This window comes from Aspergillus udagawae (genome assembly GCF_001078395.1).
Source record: "Aspergillus udagawae IFM 46973 DNA, scaffold_3, whole genome shotgun sequence".
Classification (NCBI taxonomy): Eukaryota; Fungi; Ascomycota; class Eurotiomycetes; order Eurotiales; family Aspergillaceae; genus Aspergillus; species Aspergillus udagawae.
The window spans coordinates 200,418-222,867 of NW_025091266.1; the positions used below are offsets into that span (position 1 = coordinate 200,418).

A 22,450-nucleotide genomic window follows, 5' to 3' on the forward strand; every position below is an offset into this window, starting at 1 on the left:
TATCTGTTCACCATGAAGCTCAGCGTAGTGACCACGACTCAGCTTTTAATGGGGGCGTTGGCTTTCCATTTTGAGCCACAGAAGATATTCGCGAGTTCAACCAGCAGCTGCGGTTGTTACTGTGCTATTTCCGACATGGGAGGAGGCAAACCGCCTTGCGAAGCTTATTTTTCAGAAGCTGCTTCACCAAACGATTGTGAGAAGACTTGTAATGCTTATTCCGCGCGGACTGGTTTCCCAGGCTATATTTGTTTCAAAGGAGGCGATTTCGCGGCTTGTGGTGGAGGGCCATCCAATTGCAATAATATTCCTTGCAATTTCGCTGCTAAACGCTGATTTTCTCAAATCGTTAAAGTGGCTCATTGCTGTCTTTATGTTCGCTTACGCTTATTTCTGAAATTATAGATGCAAAAGTCCAAATTACTTTTCATAAACTGTACTATATGGTTTCGCCTTGATGGTGAACTCACATTACTTTTGACAGCCTTATACGCGGCTACTATTTTATACATTTCATATGTGTTACGGATTCCCTCCACAGGAGGGGTTGAGGTGTGAGGTACTTTCTAATCCTCGCCTATGCGATAGGACGTGTGCAACAGATTAGATGCAGTAGAGGTAGGCTGTATAGGTGGTGTATTCTATAGCTGTGCGCTGGGGACCCCTATAATTTAGTAGTGATAGTAGGGGCTGTTCTTCATAAACCAGCATTAGGCGCTGACCTGCCAGGGCAGGGGTAGGTGGATGCTGGAATGGTCCTGGTGGTTAGAGTTGCATAACCGAACCGCTAAAATCGAATCCGACCCTCACCGAACTCGCAGCGGTGAGGGTTTGGTTCCTAGCCTAGGGAATCGCACTGGTTTCAGTTTCCATAGGGTGAACCGATTCGAGTTCGGTTAGAACCGTCGGTATCGATTTTGAGGTTTTATCGGATTAGATTAACCAAACCTCACTGTTTTGCCTAGTACTGTTTTGCTTAATAATCACAAATTTCTAGGATTTCTCTAAAAAATATTAATATCACTAGATAGCCTAGTATCTAGTCTATCTAAATATGAAATATCAATTCAAAATATCTAGTGGCTGGTGAGATATAAGGGAATCATAATTTCTGTCATAGGTTAGCATGAAAGTAGTGGTGGTTTATATATGAGTATAACCAACCCTTGATAACTACTATATTTAAAAATAATTTTAACCACCACCTATTCAGCCCTATAGATATTGAATTAATATTTTAGATATAGATTAAAATGACTATAGTTACCATATATTTCATATAAAAATATTAATTTTATATAAGCATGTTTGATAGGTGCCTAATATAGGAGAAATTAAATTCTAAAAACCATTAAAATTAATCTATTCAGGCTATATAAATTCAAACTAAACTGAACTGAATCTAACTATAGTTAGTTAGTAGTGGCCTGGCTAGGCCTATCTAGGCCTAGTAGTGGTTTTCTACGGTTAAGCTCAAACTAAATTAGAATGGATCAGGTTTGGTTCCAATTTCTAGAATTTGCACTTGAAATCACAGCGGTTCGGTTCCAACTAGGTTTGAACTCACCCGAACTTGGACCGAATGCAACTCTAATAAAAGAAGCTGTAGAGAAGGAAGAAGAATCTCTAATAATATCTTTTTAGAATAAGATTATCCTTCTAGTAGGGCAGTAGAATACTAATAATAATCTTCTAGACCTTTAAGGTAGAGATAAAGGCTAAGATAGAATATAATATTCTATTAAAGAAGCTAATAAAGCTAAGGAAGTTTAGCTTAACTAGATTAATCTTAGTTATTAGATAATTATTAATAAATAATATGTAATTATAAGTTTATTTTATTATTTATCTATTTCTTAAGTACTTTTAGCTTTTATTAAAATTAAATAGGTATTCTTCTTTCTATCTTACTATTCTCATAATACTAGATAACTTATCCTTCTCTAATTACTCCTAATAACTTAATAAGCTAGAATTACTACTATAAATAGTCTTTTAAAGTTTATATCTTTCTCACTAGTATCTCTTTAGATTTAATTATTCTTTAAATACATTATAATTTATAAGTTATTCCTCTAGCCTTCAGTGCATATTCGCAATGGAGGAAGCATAAAGTATCATTGCTGGTGTCACTGGGTTGCCACCTTTACAACTGACAGCAGTAACATGCTATGTCCAAGCCTAAATAATCATTTCATCCACTTGCATGACAAGTCATGCGACAAATCCTGTGTTACCCAGAATTCATGGAAATTTACTATAGACTGTCTTCCCAGCAAATGGTTATCTGTTAACTGTGTGGAGCTTAATATAAATATTGTCACACCACCTATCGCTTTTTCTGGCGTTGATAGTCCAGCCTAGCATTTTAGATTCCCTGTATACAACGTTTTCCAACCTTAAGGTGTCTGATCACGCCATGAAAGCCTAAATAATCTATTTACCGCCACCGATTGAAGCTTATTAGACTACCACCTAAAGGCATTAGTTGTTTGATTGGCCTCATTTTCGCGATGTCTGCCAACGGAATATAAGCAGATGGTCTCGACCTGGTCATGTACTTAGGTGGGACCGCTGCTGCAGAGCCTCTGCAGCAGAGGCTCTTCTCCAATCGGGACCACATTACATTTAATCCTTTTCCTCAAACCAGATATTTGTCTAACCTAGGCCATTCCAGACGTGAGTCACATCTTTTAAAAAGGAATTTGGTTCCAAATTTACTATAGCCATGGAAGAAGTAAAGCCACAAATCTTGATATGGTCAAGCCCCACAAAATGATCTGATCTCTATTCAACCGATGTCTACAAGGCCTGGATCAATACTGAATCAAATATAATATGGCCAAAAGTCCCTTCAGAATTGACTCGTATTGATCATCTTCATCTTCGTTGATCGATTCAATCTGCTTCCACTACTAGCTTACGTTTATCCGATCTTAATCTTTTCATCCTATCTTGATCTTGATATTCCTATATTCTCACAGTATGTACGAACAGTACACAGCGAGCTGCCGACACTGTCGGAAAGGTACGTGCTATACACCAGTATCTGAATGTGAACCTGATCTCGTTATTCTTAGGAATCCCCTACGACACGTGGTACCTAGCCTGTCTGCTCTGCGGCTTCCTCTTTTGCAACGACTGCCACGGTGACCATCCCTCCTCACATATTCGTTGGTTCAGACACCAAAAAAGCCGGAGGGTACCACGTGGGGCGAAACCAGAAATGACAGAGTGTCAGAAATGCATGAAGATGGTTCACTGTCGGGTACAGTGTATGCAATGTGATGTTGCTTTTTGCAGTAGCTGCATGGTAGAAGATGCACGAGGTTGCTGGGAAGACCATGAACATAAAAGAGTGGAACATGTCCTTCCACCGGAGATTGGTGTGTTGGAAGTCTGTGAGCCTTGTAGAGTTTGCCCTTCCAAGGGTTCCACAGCCCATTGCACGTGGTGTGGTCAAGGTCAGTTGGGTGATAGCTTCGAACTTATAGACCTTAAGATTGTTACTTACTTCTCCAGGCCTTGAATCTGGACAGGCGGTGACACAATGTTTCACTTGTGTGAAGGTTTACGGAGCAAGTGCTGCATACTGCCCGTCTTGCCTTCCGTGTTGCAAGAGAGAGCACGATCCGGCGCATGAATGGAAATCTTTCGTAACCATATACAAAATCTCGTCAGCTGATGCTAACCTTGCTGAATGCAAGTGCGATGAATGTCAACAAAAGTATGCATTGAGCGTTGCAATCACAGGCCGCTCACTTACCATTTGCAGAATCGATCTGTCCAGTCCGAATAACATCTATAAGCACAGCCACAACAGCTTTGTCATGTCGTTTGGTCAGAATGCGTGGCGCGAAATCGTGAAACAAAGTTGGAAGGAATGCAACAACAAGCCCGTCAAAGACATTGACCTGGAAAATAGAGAGCTCCTGTCAAAGTCTGATTTTCGATGCTCACTATGCGGGTCCGGTAAGTAGGTAGGCTACAACAATAATGCAATGACACTAAGATTGCATTTAGGTTTCCTAAACCTTGCCAAAATACATATTTGCCTTACCTGTATCATAACATATTGCTCTAGCTGCTTTGAAGAGGGCCCCGGAAAAGCCCATGAGCACGGATGCACGGCCCTTTACATCAACTGCCAAGAGCCGCCTAACAATCTACATCAACTGCCGCAGCAAAATTATCAGCAGAACTGTTTTATCTGCAAAGGTGAGTGGGCACGCTAGGAATTGTAATCTTTTCATGAGGCTCATCACGTAATAGAAACTATTAACCTGTGGCGTGAGCAGAACCTCACTTGCACCTCCTGCAAGAATTGGTTTGTCTGTCCCAGCTGCATCATGGAAAAAGGCTCTACCATCCACCATGACTGCTCCGAAGTACTCACGCCAAACTTAATTTTCGATGATACCTATCCTATGGACAGGCAGTGGTGGTCACGAGAAACCGTTCTTCTCGCTAGACAAGTGAACTTGAATATAATGCCCCTTGCATTTGTTATTGCTACCACGCGTTTTGACAAGAAAGACGCCGAAGACATGAGCGTCCGCTTTGGCGACAGGATCATCGTGACCGGCTATCCCAAGTACGATAATTGGTACTATGGAAGGAATGACTGGAGTGGTCAGACAGGAGTGTTTCCAAAACCCTGTGTTCAGGTTGATGAAGACGCAGTTAAATTTGCTCAAGAGTATGATTGGCTTCAAACTGAGGAACAGTTGATTGCTTCTAGGGAACGTGAAATGCAGCACAAGGAAAAGAAGTTGGAGTTTTGGGGCAAGGCCCTCCAGTTCGGAGCGGCAATCTTGTCTGGAGGTGGAGATAGTTGAGCGCTAGTTAAGAATGGTAGGGCAAATTTTAAAAGATATTAGTTACGGTGAGACATCTGCACTTGATTTTTTAGATGTTTCTCGAAAATTCATCATGGATGTACACCCTGCCAACACCCCTAAGACTCCCAGAGTCATATCGCTCCAACCGAACCTGTAAGTGAATTGGATAAAGAAACACAGTGACTAACTGCAGTGACATCATCAGAGCTGGAAATAGACTGGAATGTGAGTGATTCGCTCTATGATTGTCCTTTCATAAGGCTCGGGGAAAAGAGGTGAAATATGGTGACTGAATGTTGCTACTAATCTTCTATCATTGGGATGGAGTCGTCGCAATCATTACCACAATAATACCATATTGAGTTAAATGCTATGTAAGATGAATGTATTTAATATTCCTCCTTTAGTTCCTCTCCTGGGCTTTTTCTATCGCGTCTATTTGCTGTTATTTATAATGGACATGGAAGTGATATCATGAGCGGGAGGGCCGGAATCATGCTTGCAACATTGTAGCTGAACCTTTCATTGTAGGATCTTACCGTGGCCAGACAAAGAAGGGACATGATGTTATGTATTGATTAAAACGCTGTATAGCTATGCAAATACAGGAATTATGATATTCTTGTAGAACGCTTAATACGTTTTCCCATCTGCCCCTTGGCTCACCACCCACGGGCGGTGGTCTGTCAATAGGCATAAATGTTCACCGTCCCTGACCCAGTACAGAGGCCTGGGGCCGGTTCAGGCAGTGTGTGATCCGCAGTAACCGGCGTCCGAAAGTACCGAGGTAGGTTGCCTCATAATCGAGTGCAATAGAGCTGATTGGAATGAGCGGAAGGGAAGCAGGCTGCTCAGATCGTGCTAAGCATCTAGATTTCAGCAGAATAGCTGTCCACTTTGGGTACACACAGCAGCGCTCTTGGTATCCTCTCTTTCTTCGGCAGAGCAAGAGGTGAGACTGGGGCAAGGCATCCAGGAGGTCTGTCATAAGTATATGCCTTGGGAGGTGGCAATAGCCTAGGCTCATCAGACCATAGAGTGCCAGTCCACTATGTTAGGAACACTTTTCCTCATTCTGGCATATTAATAATATCTTCAGATTCTATCACTTCTTTGAGAGGAAGAGACTCCCACGTCTAGTAATTAACAGCAAAAGGTAGAGTAAGCCCAAACTTATTTAAAGGCAGAGGGCGGTATATTCTCCGCCATAACTCAGCAAGCAACATGTAGTTATATTTGATCTCAGTGAAGCGGAGGTGGTGATATCTGTCGTACCAGACCAAGAAGACCGTCTTACCATCCGTGACTAGAAACAGGTGCGATTGGGGGTCGGCCACGTTATCCTTATTATCATACCAGGTGTATTGGTTACTGAGATCAAAATCCCAACCTGGACTTGCGTCAACCGTGTCCATCACACCCCACCTGGTAAAGATGCGTCCATTCGGGTCAGTGTAAGCGACGATCACGGGATGCTCCAGGGCCTATCGCGGCGGGAATAGTGCGAGTTTGTGAGCCCGGAATACTGCTCATTGAAGTCCAGCAGTCAGCCGGGAACTGGTAATATGGCCGGTCAGAAATGATGTTCTTCTTCCGCGGGGTTGCAGGCCTTCTGGTGCCGAAGCCTTGTCCTTGTCGATCCAGGGTATCGCAACATTGATAGCTGAAGTGAAGAAGTTGGCCCACATTGCCTGTACTGGCTGAAAGGTGGGTGACACAAGTATGTCATGACATCGCACCGTCCTATTCACCTGTCCTAGACGTCCACCATATAGAGCCCAGGGCTGATCGTAAAGGGCTCTGGGTAGGGCCCGTGGTTTATACTAGACACTGACCAGCCGTAGGGCAGGCGCCTCGACACATTGCACCCAAGGCTCTCATACAAACTCATTGGTGATGTCTTCGCCTCCGAAGACATCTCCGAGGTCAAAAATATTGCGCGGAAAACGTGGTAGGTATTATAGGTATTTTGAACCTTATTATGATGGTAAGAAAAGTATATTTAATTGGTTGTTCGCATTATTATTGACTTACTTTGGGATTTTCCCATCTGTTCTTCGCCCTTTGCCGTTGCCTATTCCGTGGCTAATAGTCAAGAGTCAGCGAAGATAAAGCAAAATATAGGCAGGGGCCTCCTCTCGCCCGTCAGAGAGACATGAACCACAGGATGTGTGCCAGAGATCAGAAAAATATCGCTGGAACTAAACCACTCGTCGTCACCTGTACGTATTATCAGATCCTCGTCCTCATCCACTGTACGCTCGTAAGACCAGAGTCCACAGCCACCGTGACGAACTCGAAGTCTCCTTCATTGGTGCCCAGGTCCGGAAGCACGTATATATTGTTATCTCCAGCGAACCACAAGCATTGTGGGCCGGAAAACCCGAAGAGGAAGATAAAATTGAGTAGCACAATACTCCGAGCTGGGGCGAGACAAGGGCAGTAGCACATTGGGGCGGTCACCCTGTGTTGGGTAACCATTCCTCTATGCAAGTTATTGACGTTATCGTCAAGCACCAGGAGTTGCTGCTGTCCATCTGGGAATAGAGCAAGGTCAGACTGCTGACACCTTCGTTGAAGGACAGTGTAGCCTATGATAACATCTCCATCCTGACCGGTGCTGCCTTGGTCTTCATCGCTGTTGTTGTTCACGACTGTGAGCACATGTTGCATGAATAGTTCTATCGAAAGAGGGAAATATTTTCATCGCGGTGGAACATGGCTTGTGGTGCAAAACTGTCGGCATGGTCAAGCGACAGTCTAATAATGTCTAAATACTGATGATTTACTTTAGCACCTGCTTGGTTGTAAATGTGACGCCGTCAATCGTGTATGGGGTCTCCATAGTTGACGGATCTTGGTGGGTCGGCTTGTTGATGCGTATAGAAGGAAGAATTCAAGTGGGATGGCTTGGAAGCATCGACAGACACTGAAGAGTTCTATCGGTACTGGCGGCTGTACTTCCTGCGACAGCATCAAACCGGGGCCTATCGTTATCTCTTACAATGCTTCAGCGTCCGACTGATGACCCTCTGCGTTCTCAGCCGTCCAGAACCTCCCAGCCGTGTCAATGTCCGTCCTGGTGTCTGAGCGACGATGCAGTTCTACAGAGAGGCAGCCGCTGAGCACGCTATCCAGTTGCCTTTGGTGGCTGGCTCGATTTCAGCTCGGCATATCTGTTGTTCTATAGCAGCAGCTGATCCTGGGAATCCTGGTGCTAACTGCGGAAGAGATTAAGGTTTGCCCTATACGAACAGGGTGGCCATTCATGGTCCTTGGAGCTCCGGCTGAAAATGCGAGTTCCTGCCTCAGCAGCCGTGTGATTTGCTTTGTTGGACGTAAAAAAAAAGAAACCATACATCCGGTTATCTGAGGAAATATAACCCGACGAGTGCAATTGAATTCTTGGCTACATCGGATTGTTTGCTTACTTGTTACTGGACGACGGTGCGCGACGGCCGTGCCAAACCTCGTCAAAAAGTTTAACCTGTCGACAAAATTGCACCTGGAGACCTGGACATAGGCCTCTGGCTGAAGTTTGACATGTCCAGAAAATGCTCAGGCATGCAATTCTCAGCCAGCCACATGTTGCTGACGGGTTTTCTGTTCCTTCGTCTTACCCAGAGGTAGTCGATTATGAGGAGCCCTGGTCTAGCTTACAACATGGTAAGAGGATGACTTCCACTATATAAAAGCGCTCAAAGGTCGCTCCAGATCCTCACTTCGTCCAAACTACAGCAAAGCCTTCAATCCGAGGAAGTTTCAAACTCACATTCAAATTTCGAATAGTTATTGCTCTCATAATCGAGAGTGGACGATATTAGCTACTTTTTTCTTTGAACCATGGCGGTCCTTGATCTCGCAAACTGGATGAAGTACCTGGATCCCAGCGTACCCGTGATTGATTCTTACATCGCCTGCAGCCACGATGCGTCGGCCTATAAATTCGAAGGAGGCAACAATGGAATGCATGAGTCTACTGGCAGTATCTGCCAAATCGCGGATTACACCGGCCAGCTCCTGGCCGGGTCTCGATGGTTCGATATGCGGATCACCCGCGAGGGGAGCACCCTGGTGATGAAGCATGGTCCCATCACGTTCCAACCCTTTGAGACGGTTCTTCGTCAAATAAAAAGCTTTGCTGATTCCCATAAATCCGAATTTCTTTTCCTTGATCTCGATTTTGACTATGGTGATCATATCGCAGCCGACGTTCTCGCCATGTTGATCAAGGTCCTTGGAGACGGTAAAGAAGATGCATTCGCAACCGCGCACGTCGGCCCTGACGGCAAAATGTACAACACGGATCTCACCTGGGCTAAGCTGCGGCAGGACGGGAAACAATACATTATCATCTGGGGCGAAGACGAGAAGGTTAACGGTGGGATGAAACCCCACGACAGCGGCAAGCTGTGGGCCCCACAAGCCAGAAATATTCGGGATAACTGGGAGGATGACTACCCAAATAAATCGCCAGAGGAAATTGTGGCGTGGCTCGATGAGGCGCTGGGTCTGTGGAAGAGGGAGAGGCTTTGGATAACCCAGCTCGTCAATACACCGAAGCGGTCCTATCTGCCGGGTCATCACCCTAGCGACTGTGATCAGAGAGCAGCGCCGGTCTTCAATCAATGGCTCACCAAATTCAAGAATGGTGATCGGTTGGGTATCGTCAAGCGCGACTTCGTCAATGAAGGATGGAATGAGGCCGGCATCTCCTACGTTATCCGTTTGAACAAGTTTGCCCAGAGCCCTGAGATCCCTCTGGGTCCAACCATCAACTATCTGAGCTATATTCGGCTCAGGGCGCCAGACGGGCGTTACCTCGCCGTGGACACCAATCCTCCCGGCAACACAAACCTCAGCCTCGTGACCCTGGTGTACGGGCAAGCGGACAATACTCGTTTTCTGATCCGGGAGCGTCGGAAGAATTCAGCCTGGGAATGGCCGTTAAGCGGCAATCCGGACGCCGACTCTTGTGGCGCCAACGGCAATGTCCGCCTTGCTCATGTCGACAGCCAGATCGGCGACGATACTGTGGTGTCCTGCGCGAAGAAGTCCGGAGGATTTATGTACTGGGGTGTAGGCTGGGGTAGGGCAGATGACTGGGAGACATTCCTTCCATACGACCCTGCCAACCAGAAAAGCAGCTTTGCGATCCACGAAGGCAGTACTATTGTCCTTCGCACTCTGTGGCACATGTACTGGAAGGCAGGCCAAGATGAAAATGACTATACGAGACTCTATGCAAGCGCTGGACCTATCGAAGACGCCACGCGGTTTGTGGTAGAGAAGGCATGATGCTTGGAAGTAGAGAGCCAACCGTCTACCACACAGCACCAGATGATTGAATGTGTAGTTCTCATGTTTCCTCCCCGTCATTTCTATAGTCTCCTTGAAATTCCTGAGCAAGCAATATTCTTTAAGTATGCTAGGCCGATGAATCTGTATTTCTTCTGATTTTTCAGGCAGCTTATCATTTAACAGGACGCTCTATTTTGTCAATGCTCTAGTACATACTAAACAATGGAAACCATTGTCGCCTACTCTTCATCATGAAAAGTAAGCTTAACTGCACTGAACCACTTTAATCTTTGTTGCATTGGAAAGTCCTTAGTCGGGGCAACCAGCATAAACCCTGCCGTCTCAACCATTCCCTTCCTACAAGTATTTGACATGTAGAGTATGGCTACCTACGCAGACATCGTTCGACTGTCTTTGAGTCTAGAGACCCTCTGTGTTGGTTATCGCTTATAATCACTGAGTTCAAGTTGGAGCTAGATAGCGTAGGTCTAACCTAGTGAACGGTAAAAGGGCAGTTAGGACTTAGGTGGCAAAGGCTCAATTGGCCACTCATAGTCTCTAGTGAAGTTCGTCTCAAAGACCCAGTCTCCTTGGCCAATAGTCTCCCTCTTCTCCCCTTCTCCATCGGGAAGAATAACATCGCAGATCGTACTATACGGAACCGACACCTCCAACCGCAATCTCTCAGTTCCATTCCCATTCTTATACGACTTCCACGAACACGAAAGCAACCCGAACGGCGTGACATGCTTTGCAGCAGCATTAGAGATTTCCGCTCCAATTTCTGGAGCAACGCAGAACCTTTTCCAACCAGGCTCAACCCGTCGCAACCCAGCAACGCGTTCATACATGAACTTCGCAATCGCGCCGAAGGCATAGTGATTAAATGAGGTCATTTCTCCAGGGTTAACCGATCCATCAGGAAGCATACTATCCCACCGTTCCCAGACTGTGGTCGCACCCATGGTGACTGGGTATAGCCAGGACGGACATTTCTCCTCAAGTAGCATGGCATACGCGACCTGGGTGTTCCCAGTCAAGGCCAGTGCCTCACAGACATAGGGGGTCCCAGCAAAGCCAGTACCGATTTTAAACTCGTTCTTCCGGACTAAGTATGCTAGTCGGCCGCCCGCGTGTTTTCTTTGACTCGGATTTAACAGGTCAAAGTAGATGGCCAAGGCGTATGCAGTCTGGGAGTCAGAAACGACGCGTCCATTCGCAGTGACGTATTCGTCTTGGAATTCTTTTCGGGCGGCCTCGGACCAGGAGACAAAGTGCGATTTATCAGTATCTTGCCCTAGAATCTGAGAGATCCTGCACATCAAGTCCAGGCTATGGATGAGGAAGGTGTTTGCGACCATTTTCGCGTCCGTGGCGCCCTTCCACGGGGCGTTGGGTGGTGCAGCAGGATCCAGCCAGTCCTAACTTATTAGCTTCATATATCAATTGGGTTGGGGGGGAAAAAAAAAACTTACTCCAAGGTTGAAAACACTCGTGTCCCACAAGTGAATAGCTCCAGTGGTATCCCGGGGGACCTTCCGCATCCAAGTCAACATACTGTTATACTGCTGCGCGAGGATACTCTCATCCCCCGTCTCCTCGTACAACGCCCAAGGCGCAAGAATTGCAACATCATGCCAGATGGCACAAGGGACGCGTCGACACCAGACTAGATCGGGAAGCGTTGCATTAGGGGTGACCATCGCGGGCACTCCACCCAGAACACCCTGGTCATACTCTACGTCGATCAGCCAGTTCTTTAAAAAGTTGAAACAGTCATAGATGAGCACCGCCGTAGGAGCAAATAATGCCAGATCACCCGACCAACCGAGTCGTTCATCGCGCTGGGGACAATCCATGGGTACGGAGAAGAAATTCCCGCGCATGCCCCAGACTACGTTCTGGTAAAGCTGGTTAAGTAGCGGATATGAACAGGAGAATCCGCCCACGGGCTTCATATCTGTGTGGCAGACGATTGCTTCGGCGGATGTCTCCAGCTCCTCCCCAGTCCAGTTGTCAATCTGCGCGTAGCGGAATCCGTGGAAGGTAAATCTTGGGGCATACTCCTCGCCTTGGCAATCGCCCCTGAGCGTATACTCATCAATAGCCTTGCAAATTCGAAGCGGTCTTGTACAGAGCTCTCCGTCTTCGAGAACCTCGGCGTGAGATAGAATTATCCTGTGCCTGGGGGGACCCTTGATGTTGGATAGCTTGACATAACCCACCAAGTTCTGGCCAAAGTCGAGTATGACCTTTCCAGACGAGGTAACAATTTTAGACACAGGCTTCCGTGCTTCAATCCGCCTCACGGGCTCTCCAAACCCGGCAGTAAGCTTGACAGAGTCGGGTAAATGTGGCATGACAAGAACGGTGGACCAGCCAGGAGCATCTTGAGAGATCCCAGCTGAAGACCAAGCGGGAATTTCCATAGTAGCATCATATTTTTCCCCATCATATATCTCCGCCAGCCGGATTGGCCCTCGCGTGACGCTCCAAGAGCCGTCTGATGTAATAGTCTGCACCGCCCCATCCTTCGATGTCACTTCCATCTGGACCAGCAGCGCCGTATGAGAGCCCCAGATATTGCGATGCCCACCTTCAAAGCCGATGCGGCCAGAAAACCATCCCTCTGCAACACGAACACCGATACAGTTGTCCCCAGGCGAGAGATACTCCGTGATATCGTAGGTTTGGTACTGCAGTCTCCCATCGTATGTTGTCCACCCGGGAGCGAGGAAGTAGTCGCCCACACGGCGACCATTGATCTCCACTTCGTATGCGCCTTGGGCGGTAATATAAAGACGGGCATTGGCAATACAGTCCGCGGGCCTGAACTCCCTGCGATACAACTGCTCCGTATCAGGTTCCGAAGTACCTGGCCCCCATGGAGCCGCGATGCGCTCGCACCTCCAATCACTCCGACTGAGCAGACCAACTTCTAGAGACGCGGGCTCGCTCCATTCCGTACCATGGCCATCCAGATCCCAGGCTCTGACCCGGATAGCCACCTTCTGGCGGGATGACAAAGGCTGGGAATGTGGCCAGGGGACGAGATACGATGAGGGTGATGACCGCTTGGTAGATGAGAGAACAGTGGCCTGCGAATTCCAATGCACTTCCGAGACCTCGATTTCGTATGCATCCTGTTGGAAATCACGTGGATAATCCTCAAACTGCCAGGATATCCGTGGACGAGTCTCCTCCACCCCGATGGTGTTTGGGGGATGATAGTGCTCAAAGTGGACGTTGGCAATGCGCGTCATGATCGAGAGCGAGTGCTTAGCAAGGATGATCTTTCAGCGGGTCGGCTCCTTATTTCTACGATTTCGGGGAAATTAACACGAGACCCATTCATAAGTTCTCAGAATCGGGGTAAGTTGGAAAGGAGACTGGAGTATGGTCGGTGCATCTTTATCCCAAGGACCGATCCGGCAATTGATTCTGGGTAAAGGTACGGGTCTATATGTCCAGACTCCTGGCTAGCCTACGCTGGCGACACTTTTAGACTGAGCACAACTTCGAAGTCCAGGACAGGATGACCGACAAAATGAACGTCAACATGTTCAAAGCAGAGGATCCCAATTTCCATCCGTTTGCCTCGACGGAACCCCCCTACGATCCCCTCCCAGCTATTGAAAATCTCCCTCTCCCATCCAATTTCAGATGGGGAACAGCAACAGCAGCCTACCAGATCGAAGGCGCTCCCTCAGTGGAAGGAAAAGGCCCGTCAATCTGGGACACCTTCACCCATCTGGTTCCATCCCGCACAAATGGTGAGAACGGTGACATAGCCTGCGACCACTATAACCGCATGCTCGAAGACGTCAACCTCATGTGCTCGTACGGCGTCGACGTGTATCGATTCTCCATCGCCTGGACACGAATCATACCCCTCGGTGGACGGGATGATCCCCTTAACGAGGCGGGGATAGCCTTCTATAACCGACTCATCGACGCTCTTTTAGAACACAACATCGAGCCTGTGGTAACGCTCTATCACTGGGATGCTCCTCAGCGCCTCAGCGACCGATACGGCGCTTTCTTAAATACAGCCGAATTCGTATCTGATTTCGCACATTTTGCGCGCGTCTGCTTCGCCCGGTTCGGGGATAGGGTTAAGAGATGGATTACATTTAACGAGCCTTATATCATTGCGATCTTTGGACATCATAGTGGTGTTCTTGCGCCGGGCCGGAGTACTGCCACTGGTGGTGATTCCCGTACGGAGCCGTGGAGGGTCGGGCATAGCCTGATCCTTGCTCATGCCGCTGCTGTACGTATCTACTCTGGGGATTTCCATTCCCAAGGTGGGAGCATCTCGATCGTGCTGAATGGGCACTATTACGAGCCCTGGGATGCGTCTAGCCTGGTTGACCAGGAGGCCGCGCAACGCCGTCTTGAGTTTTACATTGGGTGGTTTGGCGACCCGATCTTCTTAGGGCGAGATTATCCACCGGTCATGCGAAAGCAATTAGGCGATCGATTGCCAACCTTCACTCCTAGGGAGCTGGAACAGCTGAAGCATCTCGCCCCGCTCAACGCCTTCTACGGAATGAACCACTACTCCACCAAATTCGCCAGGGCTCTCCCCGACCCTCCGGCGGACGACGACTGCACGGGAAACGTGGAAGAACTCCCCACAAACTCCCAAGGAAAAGCCATCGGCCCCGTCTCAGGGATGTCCTGGCTGCGGGTTGCGCCTGAGGGGTTCAGAAAGCTGTTGAACTGGGTCTGGAATCGGTATAAGTTGCCTATCATTGTTACGGAGAATGGGTGTCCTTGTCCGGGGGAGAGCCAAATGTCCCTGGAGGAGGCAGTGGATGATGAGTTCCGGATCACATATTTCGGATTGTATCTCGATGCGATTTCGCGAGCCATCTATGAGGATGGGGTTCTGGTTGAGGGATACTATGCGTGGAGTTTGATGGATAATTTTGGTATGCTCCTCGCCTCCACTTACCGATTACTCCGTCTGACAATTCGTTATCCAGAATGGTCTGCTGGCTATGGCCCTCGCTATGGCATCACGCACGTTGATTATAAGACCTTGGTGCGAACTCCCAAGCGCTCTGCATTGTATCTGATGGAAACCTTCCGAGAACGTAGAAAACATTCGCGATAGACTTCTTTTCCATGGATTGAGTTATGAAGAACGAATGGGTATAATATTCACTTCGCAGATAAATTCCATAAATTCCATTACATTTCACGTCAATATCCGTATCATTTACCAGATAAGTGCACTTCAACGACTAAGAGCTACACGCCGTTGGCCTGTTGTAATCCAGCCCGGGAGGAGATGTTTTTCACCCTTCCATAAGAGGGACGCTAAATGCAGCCACGTCGAGTTTCTTCCCCTTTCCGGTATAGTTTTCGAAGTACGACAGCAACTCGCCACAAGGGTCACGCTTGGCGATTTTCGGCGTGTCGGTTTATGAATTCAGATCAGATTCATCCCCAAGATCGCCCCACGCACTCTAGTAACCTGGGGGAGAGTCGGCTTCTGATAGCACGAGAATCCGGTTGTCCCGAGTCAGTGCATATTGCTCTGGCTTCGGACAGTATAGAACCTAAGTCTGTATACAGAATTGTGAGGCACTCACAAGATCAAGCCACTCGGGGGTAGTTATGCCATGAGAGGCGAAACGGACATGTTTAAAGAGCCTGCGGGGTCTTGGCCTCATGACAGAATAACTCCAGACCTTCAGTCGCAAGTCATCAATTGCCCAGTCGATTGCCTGTTACTGAGCCATGGAGTCCGCACGCGTCACAGAAAAACCTGCAGCCGTTAAGCATGTCGAAACAAGCGATGACGCTCCCGTCAAGGGGGACGCAGCAGTGGATGCAGCAACGAGAGGTCAGGCCATGACCGGATACGAACATCTCAGTGTCATGGAAACGATCAAAACATTCAAACTGGTCACCCTCATATGCGTGGCTATGGCCTTCAGTGCCGCTACCGATGGATATCAGATTGGGTTCGTATTACCCCTGTATATGAAGCGGCACGGTTAACATGGTACAGTATCAACGCCAGTATCATCGCCAACAAGGGCTTCGTGGCTCGCTTTGCCACGAAGAAATCGCATAATGGTTCCCCGGCACTCGCCTCCTCGATCCTCAGCGCCTGGAGTTCGATCATGTCCTGCGGTCAAATCATAGGCATGACAAGCTTGCCATTCTTGTCCAGTCGATACGGGAGAAAAATCGCCATGTACACCTACTGGTTTGTCTTGGTCGGTAGCGTCATTGCCGAGTGCACTACACGGTCATGGCAGGGTTGGTTGGTGGCCAAACTCCTGGCAGGAATCGGAGTGGGATGCGTGCAATCCACCGTGCCAGCATATATATCAGAAGTGGCCCCGACGCGCATCCGTGGTGCATTGTTGATGGCATATAGTTTCTGGTGGACTCTGGGCTCATTCTTCGCCCAGGTTGCGCTGCAGCATCTGTCACGGAGTGACCCGACAGATTACCTCACCCCGGTCTACACCCAGTGGGCACAACTCGGCATCATGTTGATCATCTATGTCCTGGCCCCGGAGACGCCCGCATGGTGTGTCAGCGCCGGCAAGCTTGACAGAGCCAAAAAGGAGCTGTTGAAGCTGCACCGAGGAGTCAAAGACTACGACGCTGACCATCAGCTACAAGTCCTAGTACTGGCGGTAGAACACGAGCGTGCCGTGGCAATTGAACAACGACGCGAGAAATGGTACGCGATCTTCAGTGGAACCGACGGATTACGAACGGTTATCTCTCTCTGGACGAATCTCTCGCAGCAGTTCATTGGTCTCACCCTGTTTGGGTCGTTTGGCACGTATTTCTTCCAGCAGGCCGGGATTGAGGACCCGTTCAGAGTCAAAGTGATCACCTCGTCTATTCAGATCGGCACGGTGCTGCTGCTGGTAGCCGTTGTGGACTTTGTGGGAAGGAGATATCTCGCATGTGGTGGGACAACCCTCTCGTGGCTGTCCTGTGTCGCCATCGGCATCATAGGGGTCACACCACGGGTGAAGGCCTCTACATATATCTTCGTCATGTTTGCCTGCTTCTGGAGTAAGTAACCCCTTTCCGACGAGTCTCTGCAGTGGCTAACGGTAGTCAGATGTCGGTCTGGCCGCAAACGGAGCCACAGGATGGGGGTATATCGGCGAGATCTCCTCCCAGCGTCTGCGTCCGTATACCGCCGGCTTCGGTGCCGCAACAACCTGCGTAGTGGGAGTTGTGATGAACGTCCTAGTACCTTACATGACTAATGCCAACGAATGGAATTGGGGCCTCAAGACGGGCTGGTTCTACGCGGGCATCGGGTTCCCCTTTGCCCTGGGGATGTGGTTTTTGATTCCTGAAACTGCTGGGTACGTTTTCTACCTTCGAACACTGAAGAAATCCTAGCTGATAAGGGCACCCTAGTCGTTCCTCCGCGGAACTGGATGAGTTGTTTGAGAGAAAAATCAAGCCGTGGAGATTCCATAAGGTGCAGACAGCGACTCAGCGCCTTGTCCAGGAGAATAAGGGCGAGGAACACTAGGTCGAGCACTGTCAGTTCCAACCGCCGCAGGCATCTTGTGGGACAGTCGGGACGAAGGAGCGCGTTGGAGGATGTCCATGTATCCAGTGCTCTTCCCAGTATACACCATTGAAAGCATAGAAATCCTGCCGAAGTATTATCTCGGTGGAAATTCCAACTACAAGCAGTATCCCACTACTAGCCCTTGTTACGCTGGCGTGGAGAAGTCACAAGGCTAGCGTATGCAGCACGGCGGTGTTTTTTCAAGGCTGCCGATTCCCCCGTCGATTGCACTTTAGGACACAAAAGGAGCACGAAGAAAATGCATTGATTCCATTATGTTGGTACATTGATTATGTTGAGCAGCTCTTTATCCGCCCCTGGTAAATGATCCTTAGCAAGCTTAAGCAAAAACTCCCCCCAGCCTTCTAACCACCAGTGCCCCGAGAGTATCTGCAAGGAGTACCCGTAAAACGCAAGGGTGAGGAGTGCGATCCGCTCTTTGCGAAGCAGACAGTCAAAATAGGACAGGTCGACCACGACTGGCCAGGCCATTATGGCCCTCGAGTCTCCGCTTTGCAGGTACAGTTGAAGTAGATGTAACAGGTTCTTAACTGAGCCGTTCAAGTCCGGGGTAAAAGGCTCCGAGTTCAATGATGGCCCCGCTTGTGGCAGAGTGAGGTCCAGTGACTGGAGCTGCGCGTACAGAGCCAGAGCATACCGTTCTGCCGCTGTTGCTATCGGCTTTTGAAACCGACCAACCCGCAGCAAGGGATGCAAGGGTCCTTCTTCGATCCACGATTTCGCCTTGTCCACGACGGAGGCCGCCCCACGAATCAGCCTGAACGCTTCGACCACTGCGATCAGACTCATGACCCTTGGGTTCTTTCTTGGGCTCCAGGACGCGAATACAAAGACTGGAACCAGACAAGACAACGCAAACAGGGAGTGGCAGTTTTGGCGGGTAATGTTCTTGAATAACGGGGTGCACAATGCCAGAGACCGGCTATGGTGTCTCATGGCGGCCTCAGCGTACATCTGGCCATGGCCAGACGGCGCACTGTGGGCCCGGTGAAGGGCAGAAACTGCCAGGACACTGTGCATTAGGAAAGGGTTCGCCAGCCCCTCCTGTGGCATGACCGTGCGTATGACATCCTGCAACGGCTTAGCATCCGCTAGGTATTCCGCTGTCGCTGTATGCCAATGATGCAACAACTCCAAGTCCAGTAGTGAGAGCACTGAACTACCGGGACGCTCTAGAGTGATATCGGCAATTGACGGATGCGGGGCGGAGGTCTGGGGCGCAAAGCTCTGAAAGTCACATGGGAGCTGTTTCCTGCGGCAGGAACTACAAACTGGACGGGCTTCATCACATTTGATTTGGCGCTGCTTGCACTGGGTGCAGCCATGGTGAGATTTGGAATGGGATCGACGCGACGGCATTGGTTTCTCACGGGGTTCGTGGGTGAAGGGTGTAGAATCCGGGGAATGGGGATATTAAACCTGCCCAGGGATTGTGGGGTCCGTACATCTTTCTCCATTAGGCTAAGAACACGACATATGATCTAGTGGGTCCACTGCTAGTGCAAGACTAGCTTGTAATATCCCAGCACATAGAGCCAGGCATTGGCATTATGCAGATATGAGGGAGTCGTCCTTTTCTGAGGGCCGCATCCAGTCCTGCCTTCTCGGCGACCATATTGCCGATCGACTCCTTTTGTTCGAGTCTCGGGGCGAAATGACCAGCAATCTTTATATCATCCTCTTGGAACCTGGCTGCAAGGCAGCGACCTAGTCTCTCAGCGGTATGGTTTACGAGCACCCATCGGGATGCACGAGAACAGAAAATACAGATGTGCCTATAGCCGAGCCGACGCCGGTTATAGCAAATGCTAGGAACCACGTATATACACAATAAAAGGCCCCGCAGCGTTCCACAGTGATATGTTCCCTCCAACGTGATACCGAAGCCAAGTTGCAGAACAAACATGGCGATTCTTTCTCTCATCGTTCTGACCGGGTTCTGCCTGTCGACAGCCTCAGGGCAAGCGGCTCCGCGTCCTGAACCCTTCAAAGTTGTCGAACTTCCCCTCCCTCCCGTGGTGTCGAGCAACACCGTTGGGGCCTGCACCACCAACGTGAATCCACGTCGAACGGGTTGTATTGGTCAGGTTTCGGAAGAATTCCAGGCGGGCGATTTTACCCCGGACGGAAAGCATGTCGTCGTCAATGTCGAATTTGTAGGCGCTCCGGCTCCTCCTGACCCCGCCAGCATATATAGCGGTGAACAGCTTATCCTCGTCAAAGCCGACGGCACCACGTTTGCCAATGGTGACCCGTGGAGGTGCCTTAGCTGCGGTGTTCCCGCTGCAAATGCCCGGTCACTAGATCCCCAGAGAGACTATCCTCATGTTGCTCGCAGTGGGAAAAGGGCGCTCTGGGGCCACAACATCGTGGAATGTAGCGGTCTGCTTTTGACCAGTCAGGAATGCACTCCGAATAAGACCTTTATCTACCCCATTTACTGGCCAGTTAACGCAAATGGTTCGGGACCAGGTGGAGCTCCCCGTGAGATGCGTATGCATCCAGACGATGAGCACATGGGATGGAGCTCTTTCACGTCAAATGGAGGACAATTTGCTTACTTTGGCCGACTTACATTCAACAGGAACCCGTTGACTGGCGACGTCAAAGCCCCTCGCTATGATCTGGTCGATGTGAACGTGCTGATTCAACCCAACGGGCCGGCTGCTATTATGGCAAACGGGGATGAACTAGAGCTACACGATGAAGCCATCACAGTCGGAGAGCTGCGCGGGTTCAGCGGCTCTGGAGATGAGATCCTTTACATTGGCTCCCCTCGGGAGGCAAATAATATCGATGTTTTTGCAGTCCACATTGTCACCGGCGCCGTCCGTCGTCTAACCAGTCACCCTGAATATACGGATCCTGTCGCATTCTCTCAAGATAACAAGTGGTTCGTCGCCATGGACACCCGGGGCTCGGATCGCCAGATGTGGATGTCTGGCATGCGCATGGTCCCTCCCCTGATTGACCTTGTCACTGTCACAGCAGCATCTTCAACCCGAAACAACGGCGCGCGCCGCTTCTTCCAACCTATCTTGATTGACCGCTACGGTGATCGCGGTAACTACTTTGGTCAGCAAGTCAATGCCGAAGGTGACAGCAGTAATGGGAGCATTAACGACCCTAATTGGAACGGCCGCGCCGATCCAGCCTTTTCCCCAGACACCACTCGGATTGTCTTCTGGCAAGCCTTGGTGACGTCTCCTGCCTGTGGAGGCGTGAACCCGCTGGCCTGCCCCAACTTGACTGCGGACGGAGGACGCCGCTACCGTCTCATGTTGGCTCATGGTACTAGTCGCCAACCCACCAAACCCGCCCCAGTTTTCAGAGTCCCTGCCGCGATTCCCTGGGCGACACCATTTCCCCCTGGTGCTATGATCCCTGAACAATACAGACTACCAGCAGGGAACTACACCCTTAAAGGGCAGATTAGCGGCATTGCAGACGTCTCCATCGTGTCCAACCCAACAACAGGTGGGTATCAGACCATCTCAGTTGAGTACGACAATTACTCCGACGACAGCAAACATATAATAAACGGCTACGAGTCCGTCACTACTAATCCTGATCCCTCCAACCCGTGGATGAACCGGCTGAACTGGTTGTCGGATCTTCAACAAACGGGCATAGTCAATGCAACGAAGAAGACGGGTCCAGGAGGGTTCAAGCTGTCTATTGATGCCGTGACGAACGTCTTTGAAGCAAATGGGACGCTGACTACAACTGTTGATGGGGTCGTGTATCGACAGCCCGCTAATGGGACTTAAGTCGTCGGATGCACCGTGATTGTCAGAGATGGTTGAGATCTGGATCTGTATGTAGCGTGAGATGCGCAGATGGATAGTTTAAATCGAGGATCATTGTATACTGGTGGACTCGGTCGAATGCATTGCGTATAATAATTTCCTTTTAAAGCGATGAGGTAGGGGTGGAATCGTAGAGAATTCGGATGGTCAACTCCCCTTTGTACATACGAGTGACACTATTCCTAACTCACCGCAGAAGAGCTTAGCGAAGTTGATGGTCACCGATTTAGTCCTGCCTTTATGATTGAGTGTTTCTAAATACTCAAACCTTTTATAAACTCCAGTTGCTGGTCCACCACATCCCACACCATCTGATCCCACGAGGACCATCACCAACTCTGCTTCTGCGTCTACTGTCGTTTATGAGGAACTCTTCCTCGAGCTCTGGCGTCATCCTTGCCCCCAGGCTTACATAGTCCCGCTGAACAACATACGTTACCCCTTTCCAGGGGTTGCCCTTTCCTGCGAGCACATACTCGGACCCGTCCGGGATGATTGGACCTAAGGCCTCGAGGTGGGCTTCGACCACATCGTCGATATGAACACTAGATTCTCTGCAGACGACCATTTTGCTACCGGAGGCAGTGGAGTTGGAAATAATGCCCGGAATATCAAAAGCAGTATTCTATACGGCGTTACTGGCGCGGCATGTCAGATATTGACTGCCTTGCCGCGGTTTTGAACCTCGAACTTGAAGGTTGGTACTGTATAAAGATAAAAGGACATGGATGTTTGCTATCTATTACCGTGCAACGAATCCAAAGCTGAAACAAAAAGTTCTGTTCCCTGTCTCTAATATTATCGTGAATAATCTTCATCTTTCAAGAGCTCAGGAGATACTACGTAACATTCAGCCCTCCGTTTAATATATAGTAGAATGGGGATTTCTATAACTTAGGGCGTAA

At 49.1% G+C, this 22,450-nt stretch overlaps 7 protein-coding genes across 7 annotated transcripts; 5 read left to right on the forward strand and 2 right to left on the reverse strand.

Annotated features, from left to right (window-relative positions):
- Nucleotides 1-3,952: 3,952 nt before the first annotated feature.
- Nucleotides 3,953-4,838, forward strand: Aud_003925 (SH3 domain-containing protein; the record flags this gene model as incomplete). The annotated part of the gene is made up of 3 exons (XM_043288872.1): nt 3,953-3,972; nt 4,085-4,218; nt 4,273-4,838. 3 exons carry the CDS (start codon nt 3,953-3,955, stop codon nt 4,836-4,838), a joined length of 720 nt encoding a protein of 239 aa, XP_043144807.1.
- Nucleotides 4,839-8,684: 3,846 nt separating this feature from the next.
- On the forward strand, nt 8,685-10,139 carry Aud_003926 (uncharacterized protein; the record flags this gene model as incomplete). The annotated part of the gene is made up of 1 exon (XM_043288873.1): nt 8,685-10,139. The coding sequence occupies one exon, from the start codon at nt 8,685-8,687 to the stop codon at nt 10,137-10,139; it is 1,455 nt and encodes a 484-aa protein (XP_043144808.1).
- Nucleotides 10,140-10,657: 518 nt separating this feature from the next.
- Aud_003927 (alpha-L-rhamnosidase) lies at nt 10,658-13,405 on the reverse strand (the record flags this gene model as incomplete). Its single annotated transcript, XM_043288874.1, has 2 exons — nt 10,658-11,563; nt 11,618-13,405. The coding sequence occupies 2 exons, from the start codon at nt 13,403-13,405 to the stop codon at nt 10,658-10,660; spliced, it is 2,694 nt and encodes an 897-aa protein (XP_043144809.1).
- Nucleotides 13,406-13,677: 272 nt separating this feature from the next.
- Aud_003928 (glycoside hydrolase family 1 protein) lies at nt 13,678-15,264 on the forward strand (the record flags this gene model as incomplete). Its single annotated transcript, XM_043288875.1, has 2 exons — nt 13,678-15,079; nt 15,134-15,264. The coding sequence occupies 2 exons, from the start codon at nt 13,678-13,680 to the stop codon at nt 15,262-15,264; spliced, it is 1,533 nt and encodes a 510-aa protein (XP_043144810.1).
- A 629-nt stretch (nt 15,265-15,893) lies between these two features.
- On the forward strand, nt 15,894-17,673 carry Aud_003929 (putative MFS alpha-glucoside transporter; the record flags this gene model as incomplete). The annotated part of the gene is made up of 4 exons (XM_043288876.1): nt 15,894-16,120; nt 16,168-17,198; nt 17,248-17,500; nt 17,556-17,673. 4 exons carry the CDS (start codon nt 15,894-15,896, stop codon nt 17,671-17,673), a joined length of 1,629 nt encoding a protein of 542 aa, XP_043144811.1.
- A 315-nt stretch (nt 17,674-17,988) lies between these two features.
- Nucleotides 17,989-19,095, reverse strand: Aud_003930 (Zn(II)2Cys6 transcription factor; the record flags this gene model as incomplete). Its single annotated transcript, XM_043288877.1, has 1 exon — nt 17,989-19,095. One exon carries the CDS (start codon nt 19,093-19,095, stop codon nt 17,989-17,991), a length of 1,107 nt encoding a protein of 368 aa, XP_043144812.1.
- A 545-nt stretch (nt 19,096-19,640) lies between these two features.
- On the forward strand, nt 19,641-21,506 carry Aud_003931 (uncharacterized protein; the record flags this gene model as incomplete). Its single annotated transcript, XM_043288878.1, has 1 exon — nt 19,641-21,506. The coding sequence occupies one exon, from the start codon at nt 19,641-19,643 to the stop codon at nt 21,504-21,506; it is 1,866 nt and encodes a 621-aa protein (XP_043144813.1).
- Nucleotides 21,507-22,450: the final 944 nt, after the last annotated feature.